Genomic DNA, 21,538 nt, shown 5'->3' on the forward strand with positions numbered 1-21,538 from the left:
TGGTGAGTATTAATTAGTGCAAGGAAAACTAATAAAAACTAAAGAATTAAGTACACTATTGTGTCTTATGTACACATTTTTCCAAACTGTTAGTCACTTAAAAAGGCATTCAGTTCAGTTTTTCCCCTTCAGTTCTTCCCCCTCCCTCCCAAGTCCCATATCTATAATTAAACACAGTCCTAAATATTGGCCCAAAGCAAGAACAGTTTTCCAAATAAGCCTCAGATTTCCTCCTCCCCTCCTCCCAGTATGTTTCTGATTATATTAACAAGCTCAACTACTATAGGTCCTTCTAATGAAATTCAGTGGTCAGAGAACCTTTAATTTTTAGTCCAGATCTTGAAAGAAGATTTTCCAGTCACACTGGTGTGTTATAGATTTCCAGTTTCACTTTATTTTTCATCATGTGCACAAACCCTTCACTTCATTTTTATATTAAAAAAGGACTTTATGAAACAAAAATAACTTACAATTATATGAAATGTAATTTTAACCAATCACAAAACTATACATATTAATAGAAAAAGACACTCTAATTCTTTTTAGGCCTTACAGTATGCAACAGATATATGCCAACTATAGTAAAATCAGCCAGATATACAATATGGTATAAGGGATTCAACTCTATAAGAGGAGGAACGTATATAAATATATACAAGAAAATGTGAGATAGATAGAAAACATATTTCCACCGCCATCATCTCCCACCAAAGTGCTTTGCATGAGCAACATCACACCACGTGATGCTCTACTTTGTGTATAAAATGACCACAACACTCTTGTTAACTAACTCATTTCTTTGATTTATCTATTCTTTTTTTAAAAAACACACACATAAAAGTGCTGGGGTTGGGTTTTTTGCAGATAAAAAGATGCTGCAATAAAATGGCATGGTAAAAATACAATTAATTGCTTTTTTAAATCCTATAATAATGGAATGATAATAACAGTACTGACATTACCACACTTCTGCAACAGACACAAGTAAACCAGAGTAGGTGACTTCTGATATAAAATTCTGTTTGAAGGTACATGTGAACTCCAGTGTACATTTCTCCCTAGGATGGATATAAAGACTTTGTCAGAGGGTGAGGAACGGTGAAGATGGGCAATCCCATCTCCTGATTTAGCCCAGCCTGAGAGAAAATTTGCTTATTCTTAAGCCTCCAAGGAGCCTTTATCCTCATGCAAGAGTCTAGAAGGTGGTAGCGAAGGAACTAAAACAGTACAAAACCAGTAGTGATTTTCTTCTTATCCTGCAATGGTATGATATGTGTGAGGAAGTTTTCACTCTGCTGCACACAGAAGAAACCTGGAGGCTATAAAAGTGCAGTGGGAGCTAATTGCTTCTACAACATGACAGTGCAGTGTTGCCCTTTTCTGAGAAGAGGGAAAGCTATAAGCTAGTATACATCAATGTGTTTTACTATCTACATGTTTACATAGTTTAAACTGAATCCCTTTAAACAGGCAATATTATCCAGCTATCAAAAAATGAAGCACCTTCTTTGTAACGCGACAATTCCCGGTTAAATTTAGTAATGTACAATTCTCTTTTCAACAAACCAATTGGAGTAGGGCAAGATGAGTTGTGGAATCTGTGCATTCTGGTATGCAAATAAGAGTGAATTCTTCTAGCAGAGCAGTGAACCCTCAGATGTGCGGACTACAGAACAGCAGATACAGTTCCACTCCGAGGCAAGCTTGGGCTTGAGTACCGCTTGGATGGGACCACATGGGGACTATATGTAAGCTGCTCTGAACTCTTCAGAGGAGGAGCAGGGTGTGACACCTGGCCTACAGACACCTTATAAACACTTAACTGGGAGTAAGTCCCACTGAAGTCAATGAGGCTAACTTCTGGGTAAATATGTATAGGATTGCACCGTAATAAAAAAAGGATCCCATAAGGTCATGGCAGCTTAATTAAGCACAGAGGCCACATATCTGATAAACAGCTCATTTCTCTATGCTTTACACGAGAATGGCTAGTTCACTTTAAGATGATTGATTAACTTCACATACCTCAAAATATGATAAGGCAGCTCTGTTATAGCTGGGGGCCCTGTTGCTATTTCTGCTGGTGGAGCCCTGGAGCTCTGCCCATGAAGTCTTTCCCTGATGGCACTATATTGAAGACATTAGACCCATTTCAGTGAAAATGAGCCCATGTTTGTACGTGTCACAGATGCCATGGCAACATGACATGTCTTTTTGAAAAATATTTTTTCAAGTCCTTAGCTCTAATAAATCAAAACATGCCTTGTAAAGTTTCAGCATAATGAGCTAGGTATGAATTTGGCTTCTGTCTGTCCACAGCTGTTCTTTCCTGGATCCATAAATTCCATGGTATAATTATCATCTATTTTTAAGCTATCAAGCATAATCATTTGAGAACTTTACAGAATTTTCCAGATTCTACTTCATAACAAAATAAATAGAACCTCACCTTATTTTTTAAGATGTTAAACCCAAATTCAAATGCTTTAATCTGTGCAACACTAGGTGGTATGTGTGCTGCTGCATACAAGGATCTGCTTGTGTCTATTTACTATGTTGATTAGATGGCTGATATGGCCAGCTTTGCAGAACTCATCATAGAGGACTGAGGAAAAAGGAGCCAGGAATCCATTCTCCAGCCCTCAAAAAGGAAGTATCTGGCACTATCAAAGCTGTTCGTTTTTAATAGGCTGCACATATGAACTTGAGAGCCAGTGTGGTGTAGTGGTTAGAGTGTTGGACTACGGCCTGTAGTAGACCAGGGTTCGAATCTCCACACAGCGATGAAGCTCACTGGGTGACCTTGGGCCAGTCACTGCCTCTCAGCCTCAGAGGAAGGCAATGGTGAAGCCACCTCTGAATACCGTTTACCATGAAAACCCAATTCAAAGGGTCGCCATAGGTGAGGATTGACTTGAAGGCAATCCATTTCCATATATTAACCTGACTGAAGGTTTTTTTTACCACTGCCAACTCATTGGTCTCCCACTGTAAGCTATATAACTTCCACACTTCAGCAAGTGCATCCCTCTATCTTCTATCATGTCAAGTTCACTCACAGATCTTGGGGTGCCTGAAAATAGTTTTAATATGTGAATGCAGCACATCCATAAATGTACAGAGTTGATTGGTTTAAATTATTGATTTTTCAGACTAACGGTTTAGTTTTTGGAGGTTTGCTTAGTGAGGATAAATAGAAGAGATTTAAAAAACTCTTCTATTTATCCTCACTAAATTTTGAGTGCATTAATTCCTTTGGCTTTTGGCATCATCACATTTGTTCCTCTGTGGTAACATGCTATTAACAAGAAATACGCACATTTAGAAATTGCTGAAATGTTTTGGCCGCAATACAAATGAATGGCCTGCAATACATACTGCACAAAGAAAGCTGCCATTTTAATTATATAATAATGTAACTATGACAAAGGCCATATCTTGACTCTAAACATTCATTTTCTACTGGCCACACTTGCTTACAACTATACAAGAAAGAAGATCAGCAATATGATTTATTTTGGGGATGGATTTAACACCTTGCATGCCATTTTTAGGAAAGTAAGAAAGAAGTAAAGTCATAGATTTAAGAACGATGTAAATACTAACCTACTATATTTACAGCATGTTAAATATTAACAGACAGAATAATAGCTATATCTGGAGAATCCTACAGAATATATGAGGGACAAAGCCATGAAGGGGATGCCTTACAGAGACACTATCACAGAATATGCTACGGCCTGAACACATGACACAAGAAATTGGTGAACAAATGGAGGGGGCAATGTGGGCCAGGACTACAATGTTGGGAGACCTGGGTGTGTGTGTCTAACTTTGCCCCATTTTGCATTTCTTCTATGGAATCCTTCCTTCCCTGAGGCTGCTGTTAGCTGGGATGGGGTGAAAAGAAAGGTATCTTCACTGTACTTATTTTTTCCCCTTGCATGGCTAATAGCAGCAGGAGATGGGGGGTGGATTATCTTTGGAGACAGAGTGGGGAAAGGAGGTGAGCACTCTTCTCCTAGCACCACATCACCAATTGCAATTACCCCAGCCACCTGCATCTCATTTTAAGGCTAAAAAAAGGATACTGGAAGCTCACCCACATCACATGTAGTTTGCAGATAAAGCTTGCATGTGGGATACAGCAGGGTAATGTTGAGCGCTTTAACTTTTCTGGCAGCAGTACTGAACACCCTTCCCTTCCTTGTATGAACATCAAGACCCAGTGAAGTCTGCTGGAAATGGCTTGAAGTATTTGCAAACATTAATAGGGAAAATTAATTCTAAATGTTTGTGTTGGGCTTTTAAACTCTCTATACAGAATTCTACACATGGAATATAAATATTAGTTAAATTATAAAGCATTATTCAATATCAAGTAGGATCAATTCTCTCCAATGCATTACTGCTAAGAATCCATAGACAACTGTATTTGTGTTGTTAAAAAGGGAACCATTGTTCCCCGATTCCAAAATGTTGCTACCACCACCTCCAACTGGTGCTATGGCAAGTCTGAAAAATCTCTTTCCTCTTAGTCCCCCTTTCCTGTGAGATTGCATGCTTAGGCTCTTCTAAAGCACCAAACAGGCTCATTATCCTTTTGCTTTAAAAAAAATTGCGAATTTCTACAGAGTTCCTGTAGAGGATTTCTACAAACTGTTGTGAAAATTCCAACATTTCATATTAAAACATATAAAGCAGTAGTTTTCTTAGTCATTCCCTTTGAGATGAGGTTTTGCCACAGAAAAGGCTGAATTAAAGAAGCAACTGTTCACACTTTGGCAAGTTTTAACCAGCTTTTCCCCACCCAAGCCCCTTATATTTATTAGCTGCATCTGTGAAGGTGCGTACTTTCTAACAGTATTTTCTTCCTTTCTTGAGCAATACCTTTAGCACTTGTCCTGACCAATAAAAGTTTATCTATAACAGAGTGGTACTGATTGGAATTAGATGCAGGAGTGTCGTCATCTTCTTCTTCAGCCTTCAGTATAAACTGAAGAAAGTTGACTAGGGCAACGATCTACAGCATTTATTTGCAGGAAACTTGAGTCCTCAGTCCCATTGTGCAATGAATCACCAAAGATCCCTGTAGAGCCTGATGGAAGATCATAAACTGAGAAAAAAATGAAGGAATTTAGACCATCAATTAGATTCAACTGGGAGAATGTTTGGGCCTGTTACACAGAAGAAATCTGGTCATAATTACATGTTGCATGCAAACATAGGATTCATCATGTGCATGTGGATAAAGACTCTTCACAGGATATTCCAAATGTGTGTTCAGAGAGGAAAACACATGTTTGGAACACTGCAAAAGAAAAAGCAGATCTGCAGCAGAGAAGTGGTGGGCAGGGAAAGGGTTAAGCACCTTTTCCTATTTCTCCTCTCAAAAGCCCCCTCCAGAAATGTATTTTTCATAATTTCCTGGCATTTCCCTCTGAGTCTCTGAAAGTCTTATGAATACCATTAATATTAATATTATAAAATTTGTAGAACTTTACACAATAGCCTCTAACTGAGAGCAGATTTGCAAATAATTTTGGGAAGGTAATATATGCATACTGATCACTTGCGGACTGCATCATGAAGAGCTTATACCCATGTGACAGCTGGTTTAGTGTAACAGCTGGCCCGAGAGTGAGCTATGAATCAGGAACTCACCACTTTGAATCTCAACTCTGCCATGAACTCACTAGCTTGCCTTAAGCAAGCCACATTCTCTCAATCCCAGCCCTCCCATCTGCAATATAGGGAACAATAATACTAACCATCCTTACAACAAAACCGTTAAGGTTCACAACTAGATCAATGCACATGAAGTGCTTTGAAGACTTGAAAATGCTACACAGATGTTAATTATTATATATGAATTTATTTATAATTAATGATCTGTTAATAGCATTTATGAATTACTTTTCATAATACATTTGCCCGTTCTCACTTTTGGCAAGTCATCAAGGGTTCAGTAACCAAGTGTACACAGATGTACGAATGAGTCCTAAGACATAGGTGCTCAGGTCAAGGAAGGCTGGATGTCATTGGTCTGTTGGATGTCTAGTGTGGACTGGATTAGGGGATAGAGGCTACCAATTTTCTGCACAACTGAAAATGTGGCCATTGTCACATGATGAAGGAACAGATGGAAATTCTCAGAAATAGGTTTTAAAAGAAATAAATGTGTACAGCTAGGTATGCAAGCTAGTTTAAAGCATGCAAGGTTGTAAAGCTTACTGAGTACCACTTCACAGGTTACCAAATTCCTACACAATAATTATAAATAATTATAATTATACAGTAGGGCTCCGCTAATACGGCAGGTTAGGGACCAGGCCCCCACCATAAAGCGGAAATCGCCGTAAAGTGGAACCCCATAGACTATAATGGGCCGTGTCACGCGAAAATGACGCGAAAGCATCGCAAAATGTTGCAAAACGGCAAAATCAGCTTTAAAACAGTAAATTTCCCCTGATTGAAAGCCGCCACATCAGCGGAAAGCTGTAAAGCGGAACACTGTAAAGCGAGGCCCTACTGTAAAAACTACACAATTGCCATGACTGACTGTGGTTTCTCAGTATGTGTACATGCAGTGATTTACATGTAAGTTACAAATTATGACTGACTTATGATATCCTACAAGGGTTGCCAACCTCCTTGGACCAGGGGGCACATTTCAAATTTTGAGAGAGTTCTGGGGGCACCAGTCACAAAATGGCTGCCACAGGGGCGTGGTATAACACAAAATTAGAGAGTAATCATAGTGAAACTTTTCCCACAATTGTATTTCCATACTAGAAAAGGCTTGACCTGTTGAATTTCTGCCTGCCATACAGATGTTAAACACACTAGGACCCTGTTTTTCACCCAATGTCAATGTTAAACTAAAGCCTAAGCTGCCATCCTGTCCTCACGTACCTGGAAGTAAGTTCCACTAAACACAAAGGCAATTATTTCTGAGTAGACATGTATGTTGAGACTCATAGGCATTACTGTCTCTGGTTATTTTCATCAAGTCTGAAAGCCTGGAGCAAGGAGGAGCGTTATCAGGAGTTAAGTCTGTGCCAAGCCTGGGAACGGACAGTCAAGGCCAGCACACGTTGTCATGGCAACCAGGGAGATATCGGCTGGGAAACTTTCTACCAGTCTCTGTGGTTTTTTGGGGGGGGGGTTGTGTTCTTGAAGAAGCAGTAGCTTTCTGTATGTGCTCTTGCTATGAGCCTTAATGTCCTGAGTAAATGGACTCTTAATACTATGTCGTGTACTTGGATTTATTGACCAACTTATACTCTAATGTAACTGCGCTTACAACGCACACCGCACACATCAACAGGGTTATGGGCCCAGATCCAGCACACGTTACAGAGTGAGTAAGTGGTCTGAGCTGCAGACTGAGTTCCAGAGAGCAGCGTGATTGATTGTGCCAGACAGAGGTGAGAATGGAAAGACTTAAGGAAAATAATTTCGCCAGCTGGAAGATGAGAATGCGGGCTTTCCTAATAAAAGAGGAGTTATTTGATGTTGTTGATGCGACCCCACCGGCGGCACCAACAGCGGCCTGGAAGCGCAAAGATGAGAAGGCGCAGGCATTTATTACTTTGGCTCTATCCGATTCTCAACTGATGTACGTGAGAGATGAACCCTCAGCCAGACGTATGTGGGACGTGTTGCAAGATTTGTCCCAGGAGTGGCAGCGGAGACAGGAGGCGAAAGAGGCCGAACCGAAGGAAGCTGTCAGAAGCAAGCAGCAGCAGCAACAGCTGAAAACTTGTTATTTCTGCGGAGTGCGTGGACATATTCAAAGAGACTGTGCAGTCAAGCAAAGAAACAGGGATGGAGGCTGGAAACAGGGCAGTGTGAACTTTGTCAGCGCAGAAAAGCCTCAGTTTATGGATATGGACTGGACTTTGGACAGTGGAGCGTCCCATATCCTCGTAAAGGACTTAAGTTTATTTCACACGGCAAAAGAAGTGCAGGACTATGTTTTACTGGCTGATGGATCGAGACGAACTGTCAAAGCATGAGGAACGGTGAGATTGGATAAGATTGGCATAATTTCTGATGTATTGTATGTCCCTGACTTGTCTAGTAATATTTTGTCTGTTCGAAAACTGACCAGCATTGGGTTTTCAGTGGTGTTTGACAGAGACAAATGTTTTGTGAAAAGAGGGGGTGAAATTTGCATGCAAGGGAGCCTGAAGGATTCACAGTTTGTAATAAAAGGCAATCAGGCAGGGTGTGTTGCGTTTGGTGCTGAAGCACAGACGCATAAAGGCTGTGTGCATGATTGGCACAGAAGGCTGGGGCATGCAAATTATGAAACAATTAAGAGAACCCCGAGTCTGAGTGAAAACATGTGTTTGACAGATTGTGGTCAAATAATGGATTGTGATGCCTGTCATAAAGCTAAAATGACTATTACACCCATAAACCGGGAGGTGAAAAGCTCGACAACCGCTCCCTACCAACTCATTCATGTTGATTTATCAGGGCCAATAAACAGTTCACGAGGAGGTGCAAGGTATTTTATGGTCATAGTAGATGACTTCTCGAGGTTCACTCATGTTTATTTGCTCAAGAGTAAAGATGAAGCAGAGCAGAAGCTGAGACTGTTCATTAAGAGAATCCAAACACAACATAATGTCACAGTGAGAGCAATACGATCAGACCGGGGGGGGGGGAGTTTACAAGCAAAGCATTACATGCATACCTTGAAAGTGATGGTATAGAACATTTCACAGCTCCATTTTCTCCGAATTCTAACGGGATAGCGGAGAGAAAAAACAGGGTGCTTCAGGAAGCTTTGAGAGCCATGTTGGAAGATTCTAGTCTCACACACTCTTTTGGGGGAGAATGTATTCTGTATGCGGCTTACATACACAACAGGGTGTTACATAGTGCACTTGGGATGTCACCATACGAAAAACTCACTGGGATAAAGCCGAGGGTGCAGCACATTGAGAGATTTGGAGCCCGTTGCTGGGTCCACATTCCACAAAGTAAAAGACGTGGCAAACTTGCACCTAGAGCACAGGAAGGGTTTGTGCTGGGTTTTCAGAATGCATATTACAGAATATGGATACCACAAACACAGCAATTAGTTCTGAGCAGAAGCATTAAAATCTCAGAAAAGCCTTGGGATCAAAAGCAAACAGTCATACTTACAGGATCAGATGAAACACAAGCACAAGTATTTACACCAAAACAAGATGTGAAAGTGGAAGGAACACAGATTCCACTCAAGGATGCATTAAATGAACTGATATGGGGCAAACGTAAAACAAAGAAACGTAACGCTGACGAGATGACAGATCCTGAGCAAACCATGCCAGGAACAAGTTCAGGAGGGGGTGCAGTGGGAGCAGAAGCTCCAATTCTTTTAAGGTGCTCTGAGAGAGCTAACATTGGGAAACCTCCTGACAGATTTACTGTGGGTTTAGTCAGCAGCCCTGGTATGCACAAAGTCGTGGAGATGGATGCAGAAACGTTATATCTGACTTGTGTTCAGCCGAAGTTTGATTAATAAAGTTTGGATATGTGTGACATGTAAACTGACATGCGATAAATGATGCAATGTAAACTGAAATGTATAATAATGTATTGTAGAAATGTACTGCTAAAACTGGAAATGTTATAGATGCAAATGAAAGTGCAGTCTTGATGAAAAAAGAGGGGGCTGTATACAGTGAGTTCTTAATGAGTCCCTGGTCTTTAACTCTTGCAAAGAGACATGCCTAAGCCTCTTTGCAAAGTTTTCACATTTGCCTTTTGGGGGTGGGGGATTCTTTAACATTCACCCACACTCACTGTGTAGTATTTGCAGAATATATTTTCTAGGCACTACCTGATCTCAGGCAAACCCAGCACAGGAAAGATGCATCCTGGTTGCTAGGGAAAAAGTAAGGGCAAATTATGGAGATTCCAAGGATTAGGGGAGGGAAAAAAGTCAGAAGCAGGAAAAGTACACTAAAAGGAAGGGTGAAACAGCAGCTCTTTAGGATCCCAGGGATTCCTATTTCTTGGTGTCCAAGCAACTCAATTGTCATTCACAGCTCTGATTCATTGGCTAATAGCAGTGATAGGCAGGAGCAGCCATGCTGGCTCATTACACATGCATTGCTTAGAAGGTTACCTACATATTTTGCTCCATAACCACCTTTATAGGAGGCCTGAAGACTTACTTTTTAAAAAAATGAAAGCTCAGATTCTGGGTTACCTACTTGGTGTGCAACTTGGGTGATGGGTTGGCGACCCCTGCCCTACAAAGTGCTCCCAAGTCTTAATAAAAATGCTAAGTGCCTCTGATAAGGTACAATGGAATGAGAGTTAATGCAGAATTTAGTGGACAGTGTTTTGAGAGTGGAGTTATTGTACATCTCATTAAGAAATGAATCTCAAATGGAGGGAAATCAATACTCAATTTGGATGTATACAATATTCATTCCAAAAAGAACTCACAAAACCACCAACTCCAGAAAGATTTACCATGGAATGTGTTTAAATAACAAGATCATGGAAGGTGTTTTACCTGTAATGCCAGAATGTGCTGAAAATGCTCTGTGGAAAACATCAAAACCTGCCTGACCCACAGATGTGGGTACAAGGCAGTCTTCGAAAGGAGGGATCATATTGCAAGTTCCACCATGTTGTATATTTCTCTGGTTGTCAGCATAATGTGGGGAACAGAATGTTTGCAGCTGCCCATAAACACCTAAAAAGAGAGAAGACATCGAAATATATAAAATATGTGCCAGATTGGTTCATGTATAAACTCACTGTCTGTATTAACACCAGTTTCATCATAAACTTCTCTCTGACTTTGATTTTTCCAGCAAAGCTTTAACAATATATCCCCTGCTATTTTAAATCTGTCCTAATTCAAGTGCCACCATAGCAATTAATTGTTCTGACATTGTCATGAGAATTCTCTTTAAAATCATATTTTGCAGCCTTAACCTCCTTTAACCTTGAGAAAGGTATGCTGTTCCTTGAGTTCCTTTTGCCTAATTACACAAATTCACCCATAACAGTCTCGGGGGGGGGGGAGTGAGCACACACACAGAAACCATGGTGACAACAGCTGAAAAATATGGCCATGCTTCTTAGTCCTGGGTAGTTCTATTGCAGCATCCCCAAATCCATAAATGTTCTGAATTCTGAAATAAAGCAATAGTAATCTGTTGTGTTTCATATCCTAGATCTTTAACCAAAAAAGACTAATCTTTGATGACAACAAAAAGTCTCCTGCCTCTTAACTTAAAATAATATCTCTGGACAGGAGGGAGAAGAGATTAGAAATACTCTTGAAAATTATTCTTAATATGTGAAGCAAAACATCTAGTTCTCAGTATACTTGTGGAAAGCTTGAAGACATGCTTATAATGTTTAAAAATTAAAACTGTATTGGAGGAGGAAAAAATAAGCGCTTCAAAAATAATAGTAAAAAGGTGATAATTGTACATTTATAATTTACAATCTTATATCTCAAGGGAAGAGGAGAATGTTTCATTGCATGACTCATACTTTTAAAACACTAAGCAATCTTGTATAAATCAGCATTACCCCTAGAGCATTTGAGATTCAGAATAAGGCATTGTGAAAAGACCTAAACTCAGAGCTTGTAACAATGTAAAAGAACATTTTCAGCTTGGCTTTTCCTAAGCATTGCCAGCTGGCTTCAAGTACCAGAGATAGAAATAGCTGTTTCTGGTAACTGCTGTGACTCAGCTATAAACTCTCACAGTGTGGCCACTGCTGCTTGGGACAGCAGTTAGTTTTAAGAAAGCTTTTCAAGTAAGTACAAAGCACCATTGAGAGTAAGGAGCTAAAAACTGTTTTGGAAAGTTGTTGTTTTCTATTATTTTACTACAGTAAATGCTTCTTAAATGCTGGCATGTTGGGGTTGGGGTTGGGGTTGGGGTGGGGGTTGGGATCTGTTGCAAATAGCCAATTCAATTTGCAAACCAGTTGATTTAGGGTAAAAAGGCTAGCTTATTTTCCTAAAGCGAAAAGGTTAAAGAAAGATGAATGCACTACTATTGAACAGAGTTGTAGTGACTTGGCCCTGTGCTGGCTTAGGCTGTGTCAACAATAATTACTTAATAATTACTTAAGTGATCCTGAAAAAAAACCAGCCTGTATGACCCTTGACAAGTTAAATATTAGATTTTGTATTATGGGATAGTTAGACTCCACCACTTGGACTTTCCTTTGCTCTGCTTTTCATTTTCAGTTGTGCTGTCTACCCAGCCAGCAAGAAAGAAGCATGTTTGTTTGCCTGCAGTAAGAAGTATGAATTTGTTTATTCTGCAGTTATTATGAGTACAGCAGGATAGGGTGCTTATTGCTAAAGGGTGAAATAAAGAGATAAACTCATCTGGAAAAAAAGGCTACCCTTTATTCTTTTAAAACACCCACTATACTCACAATCATGGTGGTTATTTTTTGCTTTATTTTTCTTGATTACCTGATGGCAAAGGATGAAAACAGCCCTAGAGGAATAGAAATATTGCTGTGTACACTACAGTTAGTAAGCTGACTGGCTGACACCTAGGCTGCATCAGGCCCAATTTCTTATTTTTTCAATATATTCAGTTCAACATGAGGCCTTTTCAGGGTTTCTGGACAGAAAGATCAACCCAGCAACCAATGGAAAAAAATCCAGTTGCTTTCTACAATTAGTTTCAAATTGCTTGGTTTGTCCTTTATATAGCAGCCACTTAAAAAGTTTTCCCTTGATTGTCCACTAGGAAGGAAAATCTAAATGCCAGGAGCAAGACTAGAAGGACTCTCAAAGAGGAGTTAACAAACACACCCTATAGTATTTATTTTCTCTGTGCCTTTTCCTAAACTTGGGGCTCATCCACACTTCTTCTCCATCAGTGAGGGGATGGGGATTGGCTGACGCTATGCACCTCCCCCCCAATGCCCCACCTAGAAATGTGGCTGCCCCACCTAAACCAATGCCTGATATCAGTGATGGACTGGATGGGGGCGAACAAGCTGAGATTAAATCCTGACAAGACTCCTCATCAATCGGAAGGCAGATCAGGGAATAGGGATTCAACTTGTGCTGGATGGGGTTACACTCCCCCTGAAATCACAGGTTCGCAGTTTGGGGGTGCTCCTGGACTCGGCTTTGAACCTGGAGGCGCAGGTCTCTGCTGTGGCCGGGAGTGCCTTCGCTCAATTAAGATTGGTGCACCAACTGCGTCCGTTCCTTGATCTGTCAGACTTGACTACGGTGACACATGCCTTAGTGACATCCCGTTTAGACTACTGTAACGCACTCTACGTGGGGCTGCCCTTGAAGACTGCTCGGAAACTGAAATTGGTACAAAGAGCTGCAGCCAGAATGTTGACTGGGGCGGGTTATAGAGATCATTCAACGCCTATGCTGTATCAGCTCCATTGGTTGCCCATTTGTTTCCGGGCACAATTCAAGGTGCTGGTCTTGACCTATAAAGCCCTATACGGCTTAGGTCCAGGCTATCTGTCAGACCGCTTCTCCCTCTATGAACCAGTCCGGACTCTAAGATCCTCCAGCAAGATCCTTCTTCTCACTCCTCCTTTTTCGCAAGTCTTTCTTACTGAGACACAGAATAAGGCTTTTTCGATCGCTGCCCCTAATCTGTGGAACTCTCTTCCTAGCGAGGTTCGGTTGGCCCCTTCATTATCGGCCTTTCGTGCACAGGTGAAGACTGCTCTATTCAGATGGGCTTTTAACTATAGTAGTTAGTTTTTAACTTATTTTGTATCTAACTCACTTAAATTGTTTAAATTTAATATAGTGATATTTTTAACTGTTTCTGTTTTATTGTAAGCCACCCTGAGTTCCTTCGAAAATAGGGCGGGGTATAAATGTTTAAAATAATAATAATAATAATAAAAGGAAGGATGGCTACATGGCTGGTATGCAGGTATTTATTTTTGACATACTAGTTTTCTGATATATAAGATTTGCACAAACTAGCAGTCCCTGCTCCACAAATAAAGGTGCTATGCCAAGCCAGGCAAGAATTTGTTGCTCGCATGAAAGGCTGAGACCTCCTTCTCTTCCCTTTTCCTTTTCTGCCTCCAGTACCTGCAAGGGCAAATTTTATTTTTATGTTAAATACAGCTGTTTTGTGCAAGAGCAGTTCTGTGCAAAAGAGCTGTTTTAAAAATAAATATATAAATACCACAAACATGCCTTCAGCAACAACTGGTGGAAAAGGGTAGGCTGCATTGGGCTGATGGAAACAGAACGTGTGGCAAGAGACAGCACCCAGTAAAATGTCACCACAAATGTAAAAATGTCTGCACATACAATTCACTTCGTTGTGCACAGTCTGGTAACATTCAATTTTATATTGAATTTTCTTCCCATATTGGTTTATCTGTGGACTGGGAAATTTAGCAGGGGGAAGTATGGGCTGCGACTTGGACAAGGAGGACATTGTGTGAACGCTACGAAAAAATTAGAGACACAAAGAGTTTCAAATTCACATTGCTACTACAAGTTCAGGTAGTAGTACTCCATAGTCTGCAGTGGCTATATTGATATAATGTGTGGTGAGAGCCAGTGTGGTGTAGTGGTTAGAGTGCTGGACTACGACCTGGGAGACCAGAGTTCGAATCCCCACACAGCGATGAAGCTCACTGGGTGACCTTGGGCCAGTCACTGCCTCTCAGCCTCAGAGGAAGGCAATGGCAAACCCCCTCTGAATACCGCTTACCATGAAAACCGTATTCATAGGGTTGCCCTAAGTCGGGATCGACTTGAAGGCAGTCCATTTCCATACTGTACTATGCAATACACGAGTACTTCCTCATTGCACTGAGTGTAGCTTGGTTTGGCCCATCAAGATGACAGACACAATGTTGTCAAGATTGCAAGTTGTGACATTCTTTAAGAAGAATTTTCTCTTTCATGCACATGAATGGAGGCTGGCAGGGGGAGGGGGAGAAGATAAATAAGTATACTAATTCCACCATCCAGGAAAATAAGGATTCAGCAACTGTTGAACCAACACAAAAATTTCCTGCAAGTGTATTTCTTTAAAAAAAACTAGGACACATATAAAGGTGCCTCTCAGACAATGCTAACATTCCAAACATTTGTAGTGAGTGAATATGGAGAATGTGAACTGGCCTCCAGATGGCTTGATGCATTTAATCCAAGACAACTAATGTTTTGTTTTATTGTATTTCCCCTATTTAACACACCAGCCTCATTACCGGTAAGCCAGATGTTCCCAATCTCTCCCCCCTTTTAAATAATCACCACCCATCCCTGTTTGGATTTATTTGATACCATTAATTACTCACCCACTTCAGAAGGCAAATCCCAGCTGCAAACATAAGAATTGTAAAACACAGGGTGTCAAGTACTGTAAGGCACAGAGAGTCAATGGAAGATTTTTTCAAACTGATGTGTGAAAGATTTGTACTTCTTTTCTTGTGTTTTCAAGTGTTACAGCCAATGATCAATGATTTCCATATAGAAAACAAGTATAATGTGTTCTTTGCCCAACAGTACTGTAAGCAAAGTTGGTATGGAGTACCAACATCTTTTTGTTTTGGCTGCCTTTGGCAGCCATTTTTTGCTGGCATCCATGGCACTTTTGTCAAAATATGAGAAGCAGCTCACCGAAACCAACCCCACCCTTAGAGCTCACCATAAGCCCTTTACAACCCTTCCCTGCTTCTCTCCCTGATGCCAGAGGTGTAAAGGAACACCAAATCCCCACCCCCTCACCCCCACCCGTCCCCAGGCTTTGCCTCCTCCTTCCCCCCTCTACAGTTTACCAAGCTGCCTCCGCTACCCCCCCTCTAAAGGACTCCACCCCCTGTACAGGCTGCCAAGCTGCCTCCTCCTTCCCCCTCTACAGATTGCCAAGTCACCTCCCCCTCTCTACAAATGGCCAAGCCTCCTCCCCCCCAGATAACCAAGTTGCTCCTCCCCCCCCACAGGTCACCAAGTCACCTCGATCTTATTAGGCTCTGGTTGTCAGTCAAACATAATGGATAGAATTGCACCGAAACAGCCTTGGTCGCCCTGTATGATGACCTATGTCGGGAGAGAGACGGGGGGAGTGTAACCCTGTTGATTCTGCTTGACCTCTCAGCTGCTTTTGATACCATCGACCATGGTATCCTTCTGGAGAGACTCACGGAATTGGGAGTTGGAGGTACCGCTTGGCGGTGGCTCCGCTCCTACTTGGCGGATCGTCTCCAGAAGGTAGGGCTTGGGGAACATTACTCGATGCCCTGGACTCTCCATTGTGGAGTCCCGCAGGGATCGGTCCTGTCCCCTATGCTCTTTAACATCTATATGAAGCCGCTGGGAGCGGTCATCAGGAGTTTTGGAGTGCGTTGTCACCAGTATGCTGATGACACGCAACTCTATTTCTCCTTTTCATCTTCTTCAGGTGAGGCTGTTAACGTGCTGAACCGTTGCCTAGCCGCGATAATGGACTGGATGAGAGCTAACAAACTGAAGCTCAATCCTGACAAGACTGAGACGCTGTTGGTGGGTGCCTTCTCGACCCAGGTGGTGGATGTTCAACCTGTTCTGGATGGGGTTACACTCCCCCTGAAGGAACAGGTTCGTAGCTTGGGGGTCCTTTTCAATCCATTCCTGTCTCTTGAGGCTCAAGTGGCCTCGGTGGCATGGAATGCGTTCTACCATCTTCGGTTGGTAGCCCAGCTGCGCCCCTATCTGGATAATGTTGACCTCGCCTCAGTCGTCCATGCTCTGGTAACCTCGAGATTGGACTACTGCAATGCACTCTACGTGGGGCTGCCTTTGAAGACAATTCGGAAACCACAGCTAGTGCAAAACGCAGCAGCCAGACTGCTGACGAGGACTAGACGGTCCGCACATATAACGCCTGTTCTGGCGCGTTTGCACTGGCTACCTATTTGTTTTCGGGCCAGATTCAAAGTGCTAGTTTTGACTTATAAAGCCTTACACGGTGCGGGACCACAATACCTTGCAGAACGCCTCTCCCGCTATGAACCTACCCGCTCACTACGTTCAACATCTAAGGCCCTCCTCCGAGTCCCGTCCCATAGGGAAGCCCGGAGGGCTGTTACTAGATCTAGGGCCTTTTCAGTAGTGGCCCCCGAATTGTGGAACAGTCTCCCCGATGAGGTGCGCCTGGCGCCTACTCTTCTATCTTTTCGGCGCCAGGTTAAAACCTTTTTATTCTCCCAGGCATTTTAATTGCTTAATGTTAAGTTAATTTTATATCAAGTTGTTAAACGCTTAAGCTGTCTGTTTTAGGGATTTTATCTGATTTCTTTTTTACTGTATTGTATTTTATTCCTTGCTGTGAACCGCCCAGAGAGCCATAGGCTAGGGGCGGTATAGAAATGGAATGAAATAAATAAATAAATTGATCTGGGTTTCATGATCAGGGCATATTAAAATTATTCTAGAGATAACTGTCTTTTTGTTTCATTAACTCTTGAGTGCAACGAGCTATTCTATATACATTGCTCTGGAAGTATGCAATTCTCCCTAGAATTCATGTATAGAGCAGAGCTGCTTTGAGTCATAAGTGTTTGAATAAAAAGTGGAATGATTGATTCTGCACATCATCTGTTCTTCCTAACACATGCAGACTTCTGAAAAGGATTGCATGGGTAAGTACTGGACACATGGCAAGAGAAGAATGAGAGAATCCTTATATAAATAAAAACTATGCAACACCAGCTGAAGAGGGCCAAAGGTGATAGATGGAGCTTATGCTAACTGGGAAATACTGGGCCTTTGGTACTGCTGAATAGAAAGCAAACAGAGCAAACGAGTTTCCCTGACCTTTGCAAATATTGCTTTCTTTTATTGCTTTCCGGAACTGCAGAATTTTCTTCATTACTAGAAATGTAGCCCCTGCTGAACTGCTCCACTGCAGATACAGAAGGGTCTCCACTTATATTACAGTGACCTGCTTCGCATTGGAGATTGGCATTATCATTAGTTATGATGATATTTGTTTACTGTAGCCAATACATATATGTTTCCTTATCCCGCATACATATTGCCCCCTAGATGAATGATGAACTGTGAACATAAATGGATACTACGTATGTGAGGCTCCTTGTTCTGATCCAGCTGCTTGGGTTTGAAGGAAGATCTCTTCAAAAAGCAGTAATTAACTCCTATTCACTGTACTAGAGGCACACTCTAGGTTTCAGACATTATACAGCCACAAGAGTGGCTGTATTCTACAGCCAGCAGCAATTTTTTGCATTCCGCAATGTTAAATTGAAAATACCCTCCATGCCATTCTGCTGCTTCCTATAAGCTCATTTCAAAACAAAACTCACAAAACATATAGTCATGCTCAGAAAAACTTGCTTAACAACCCTCTAAATTTTGCTTTAACAGCTAGCCCCTCTTCTGGGGATTGTAGCTCTGTGAGGGGAATAGGCCAGGGACAGCTTTGGTTTACATTTGGGTGCCTGCTGTAGAATAAAAAGATGGTGGAAACCCTGAAAAACAATGATATTGTTCACAATGTTTTCCTTTTGGAAAGGGGCTTTCCCTCTGACCAGTGTCCACCAACCCAATCTCCTCCTCTCCGCCTACGCCTACCCTTCCTATCCTTCCCCTTCCCCCTCCTCCCCCTCCCTGCCCCTGCCAGGTCAGTTTCACTTATCCTAAGCATGATTGTAAAGGAATAAATCCCATTGAACTCAAAAAGCATGCAAATGATCAAACCTGCCCTGCCCTCCTCCTCTCCCCTCCCTCTTGCCCCTTCCCTCCCCTTCCTTCACCTCTCCTGCCCCTCCACCTCCACTCCCTTCCTCCTTCCCTTCCCTACCCCCTTCCCCTCCTCCCCCATGGCCAGTTTTACCTATCCTAAGCATGATTGCACAGCAGTAAATCCCACTGAACTCAATAAGCATGCAAATGATCAGACCAGCCTTTCCCCTCCTACTCTCTTCTCTCCCCTTCCTTCTTTCTTCTTCTCCTCCCCTCCCCCTCCCCCCTCCTTCCTCTCTCCTTCTGCCTCTGAGCATATGGTGAGTGGTGGCAACACCTGCAATCAGCCCAAATAACAGAAACAAGACATGTGCTGCACTGATCTTGTTTTAGCAGGATGAAGGAACAATATTAAGGCAGTTCATATAGTTCATATAGTCACTTTAAATATGTTTGATTTACTTTGCAATTTTAGTGAAGCATTTTCTTTTGCTTCTGTTTCTGTGAGCAACACTTTGCATAAAAAAACTCCAAAAACAATTATGGAATAATGGCACTGACTATTCCGCAAAATAGTATCCAACAGACATAAGGAGTGTCTCAGTTTGCACAAGATAAAACAGCGGGAGGTGAAATATATTCTAGCAAATGTCTAGGTGTTCTCTATGTTTTTAATTGACTGTGCCCACTCTTCCTTAAGTGGGGTGGTTTAAGCATAGCAGACTGAACACATACATCTTGGGCTGGCCGAGTTTGTTTTTTCCAACACATTAATTCATTGCTTAAGGAGCAACATAATATAATCAGTCTGATTTTACATCAAACTGCCATTTCAGATTCAACTGTTAATGAACTCAAAATAGAAATAGAACATAACCTCCAGTTTGCAACACAAAAGGCTGTCTTCACCATCATATGACACTGACCAATAAAAAGGCTTTGAAATTAATAAAAATAAATTTCACACAGATTTCTAGGAGGAATAATGAGAGAAATATAATTTTCTAGGTTAGATGCTCTGTAAAAAAAGTAGTAACACAGGAAAGAAGCAAAGCAAGAAGAACACCAAGTAATATACAAAAATATAATTCTCCATCTTTGGAGATGTAGTGGAGTGCTGGAATTTGTGATGTGCCAGTACAGCAGTCTTCAGACACTTAATAAAAAATAAAAATCAGAGCAGTTAGTTGTAGGATTGACCATTAGTCATGCTTTCCTTTCTGTTGTAAGCAGGTGTCAAGCACTGAATAAGTCCATTATAAAGTGGAGCACGCTGTAGCTGGTATATATTATATTAGCCTGTACTGGACTGCAACATCATTTTCTTTTAAGTTCTACCATCCAGCAATTTTATTGGACTTTGAAAATCCACTATTTTTTCAACATAAGAAAGCATTTCCAACTTGTTCAAAAGTATTCTTGGCAACTAAACGCTTTGTCTTTTTGAACAGCCAATTTAAACCGAGCTGACAAGTTTAAGACTACATATTGAGACAGAAAAATGTCACTATTGTTTGGTAGCAGATTGAACTGAAAGTTTAGTGGCAATAGCTGCAGTCCTTTAAATCATGTGAAGGCAGCATAAGAATTGCAGGAGACAAAGACTAACAAAGCTTGCCCTGCTACCTGATATATATACCAAACAGACTAGGCTGATGAAGTAGCTCCATGGGATTCTTCTAGCTGTAATGTTGTAATAGCATGATTGAGGACAAGAGGTGAGGTTTTTTTGCAAGCTACTGAGAAACGTAACTAAAAACTTGATATTGTTGTTTTCTCTTTACTAAAGTAACAAAAAGAGAAGTTGAATATGAGAGACAGAGAGAGATTAATTTTTAGAGCAAAGATATCAGGGCAGTGCAAAGGTTTCCACTGCAGAATGATGTTTGAAACTCTTGCTATAAGTGGTAGCAGAAATACATGCCTGTCAGCATCTCATGTAAAAAATAAACAAAACATATATGCTTACTCCATAATGATAAAGATCAAGGAACTGGAAGAGAAAAATAATTCACTGAACAGACAACATCTTTTTTAAAAAAAAATAATCTGTGCTATTCTAAGCAATTTATAGACATCACCTCCCAAACTTAAAAGAACTATCCCTGAGTGTCATACTCCATGTTTACAAAAACAACGGAAGAAGGGCAACAAGCTTTTGAGCCAGTGTGGTATAGTGGTTAAGGTGTTGGACTACGACCTGGGAGACCAGGGTTCAAATCCCCACATAGCCATGAAGCTGACTGGGTGACCTTGGGCCAGTCACTGCCTCTCAGCCTCATGAAAACCCTATTCATAGGGTCACCATAAGTCAGAATCGACTTGAAGGCAATACATTTACATTTTTATATTTGACCTATAAAACCACAGACCAGATTTTTTTGAAAGGGACGACATTGTTTTGGTGTTCAAAAATCCTGGAAAAAAGAAGTGCACCATTACCAGCGCCCCAATCCAGAGCTATAAAATTAAATTATATTTTGCATATTCCTACCCAGATGAAGAAATGCATTTGCAAAAACATCCTGTCTATGTGGTTTCTCTCTCCAATCCAAGTCAGCATACATGGAGACCTTTCCAAAAAAGATAGATCCTGTGGATCAGCCAATCAGTAGGGGAAGCACATGGCTGGATTCAGTCCCTCATTTGTTCTTTTCTTGTCAAAGAGCAGGTCAATGGGATTTTAATTTTTTTTAAAAAAGTTCTGAATGCGGTCTGCCATTTCCTACCACCTATTCTTCCCTGGAAGGATTCCAAGAAATGCATTGTGAGCAGAAATAACAACCACACAGCTGCTGTTTATGGTGGCACCAAAATTAAATTGCATCAAGAAAGAAAGATATCCCA

General features: G+C 41.3%; 1 protein-coding gene across 5 annotated transcripts in view; it reads right to left on the reverse strand.

Annotated features, from left to right (window-relative positions):
* Positions 1-537: 537 nt before the first annotated feature.
* The window catches only part of GLIS3 (GLIS family zinc finger 3), a 289,006-nt gene continuing 268,005 nt past the window's right edge, over positions 538-21,538 (reverse strand). For all 5 annotated transcript variants that reach the window (XM_061629198.1, XM_061629168.1, XM_061629178.1 and 2 more), the window contains 2 exons: positions 10,526-10,708; positions 538-5,116 (listed from right to left, as the gene is read on the reverse strand). In XM_061629198.1, the coding sequence (XP_061485182.1) occupies positions 4,980-5,116; positions 10,526-10,708 (320 nt within the window). In that variant the 3' untranslated portion in view covers positions 538-4,979. The remainder of the gene's footprint in view (positions 5,117-10,525; positions 10,709-21,538) is intronic.

This window comes from Rhineura floridana, chromosome 1, assembly GCF_030035675.1.
Source record: "Rhineura floridana isolate rRhiFlo1 chromosome 1, rRhiFlo1.hap2, whole genome shotgun sequence".
NCBI classification, from domain to species: Eukaryota; Metazoa; Chordata; class Lepidosauria; order Squamata; family Rhineuridae; genus Rhineura; species Rhineura floridana.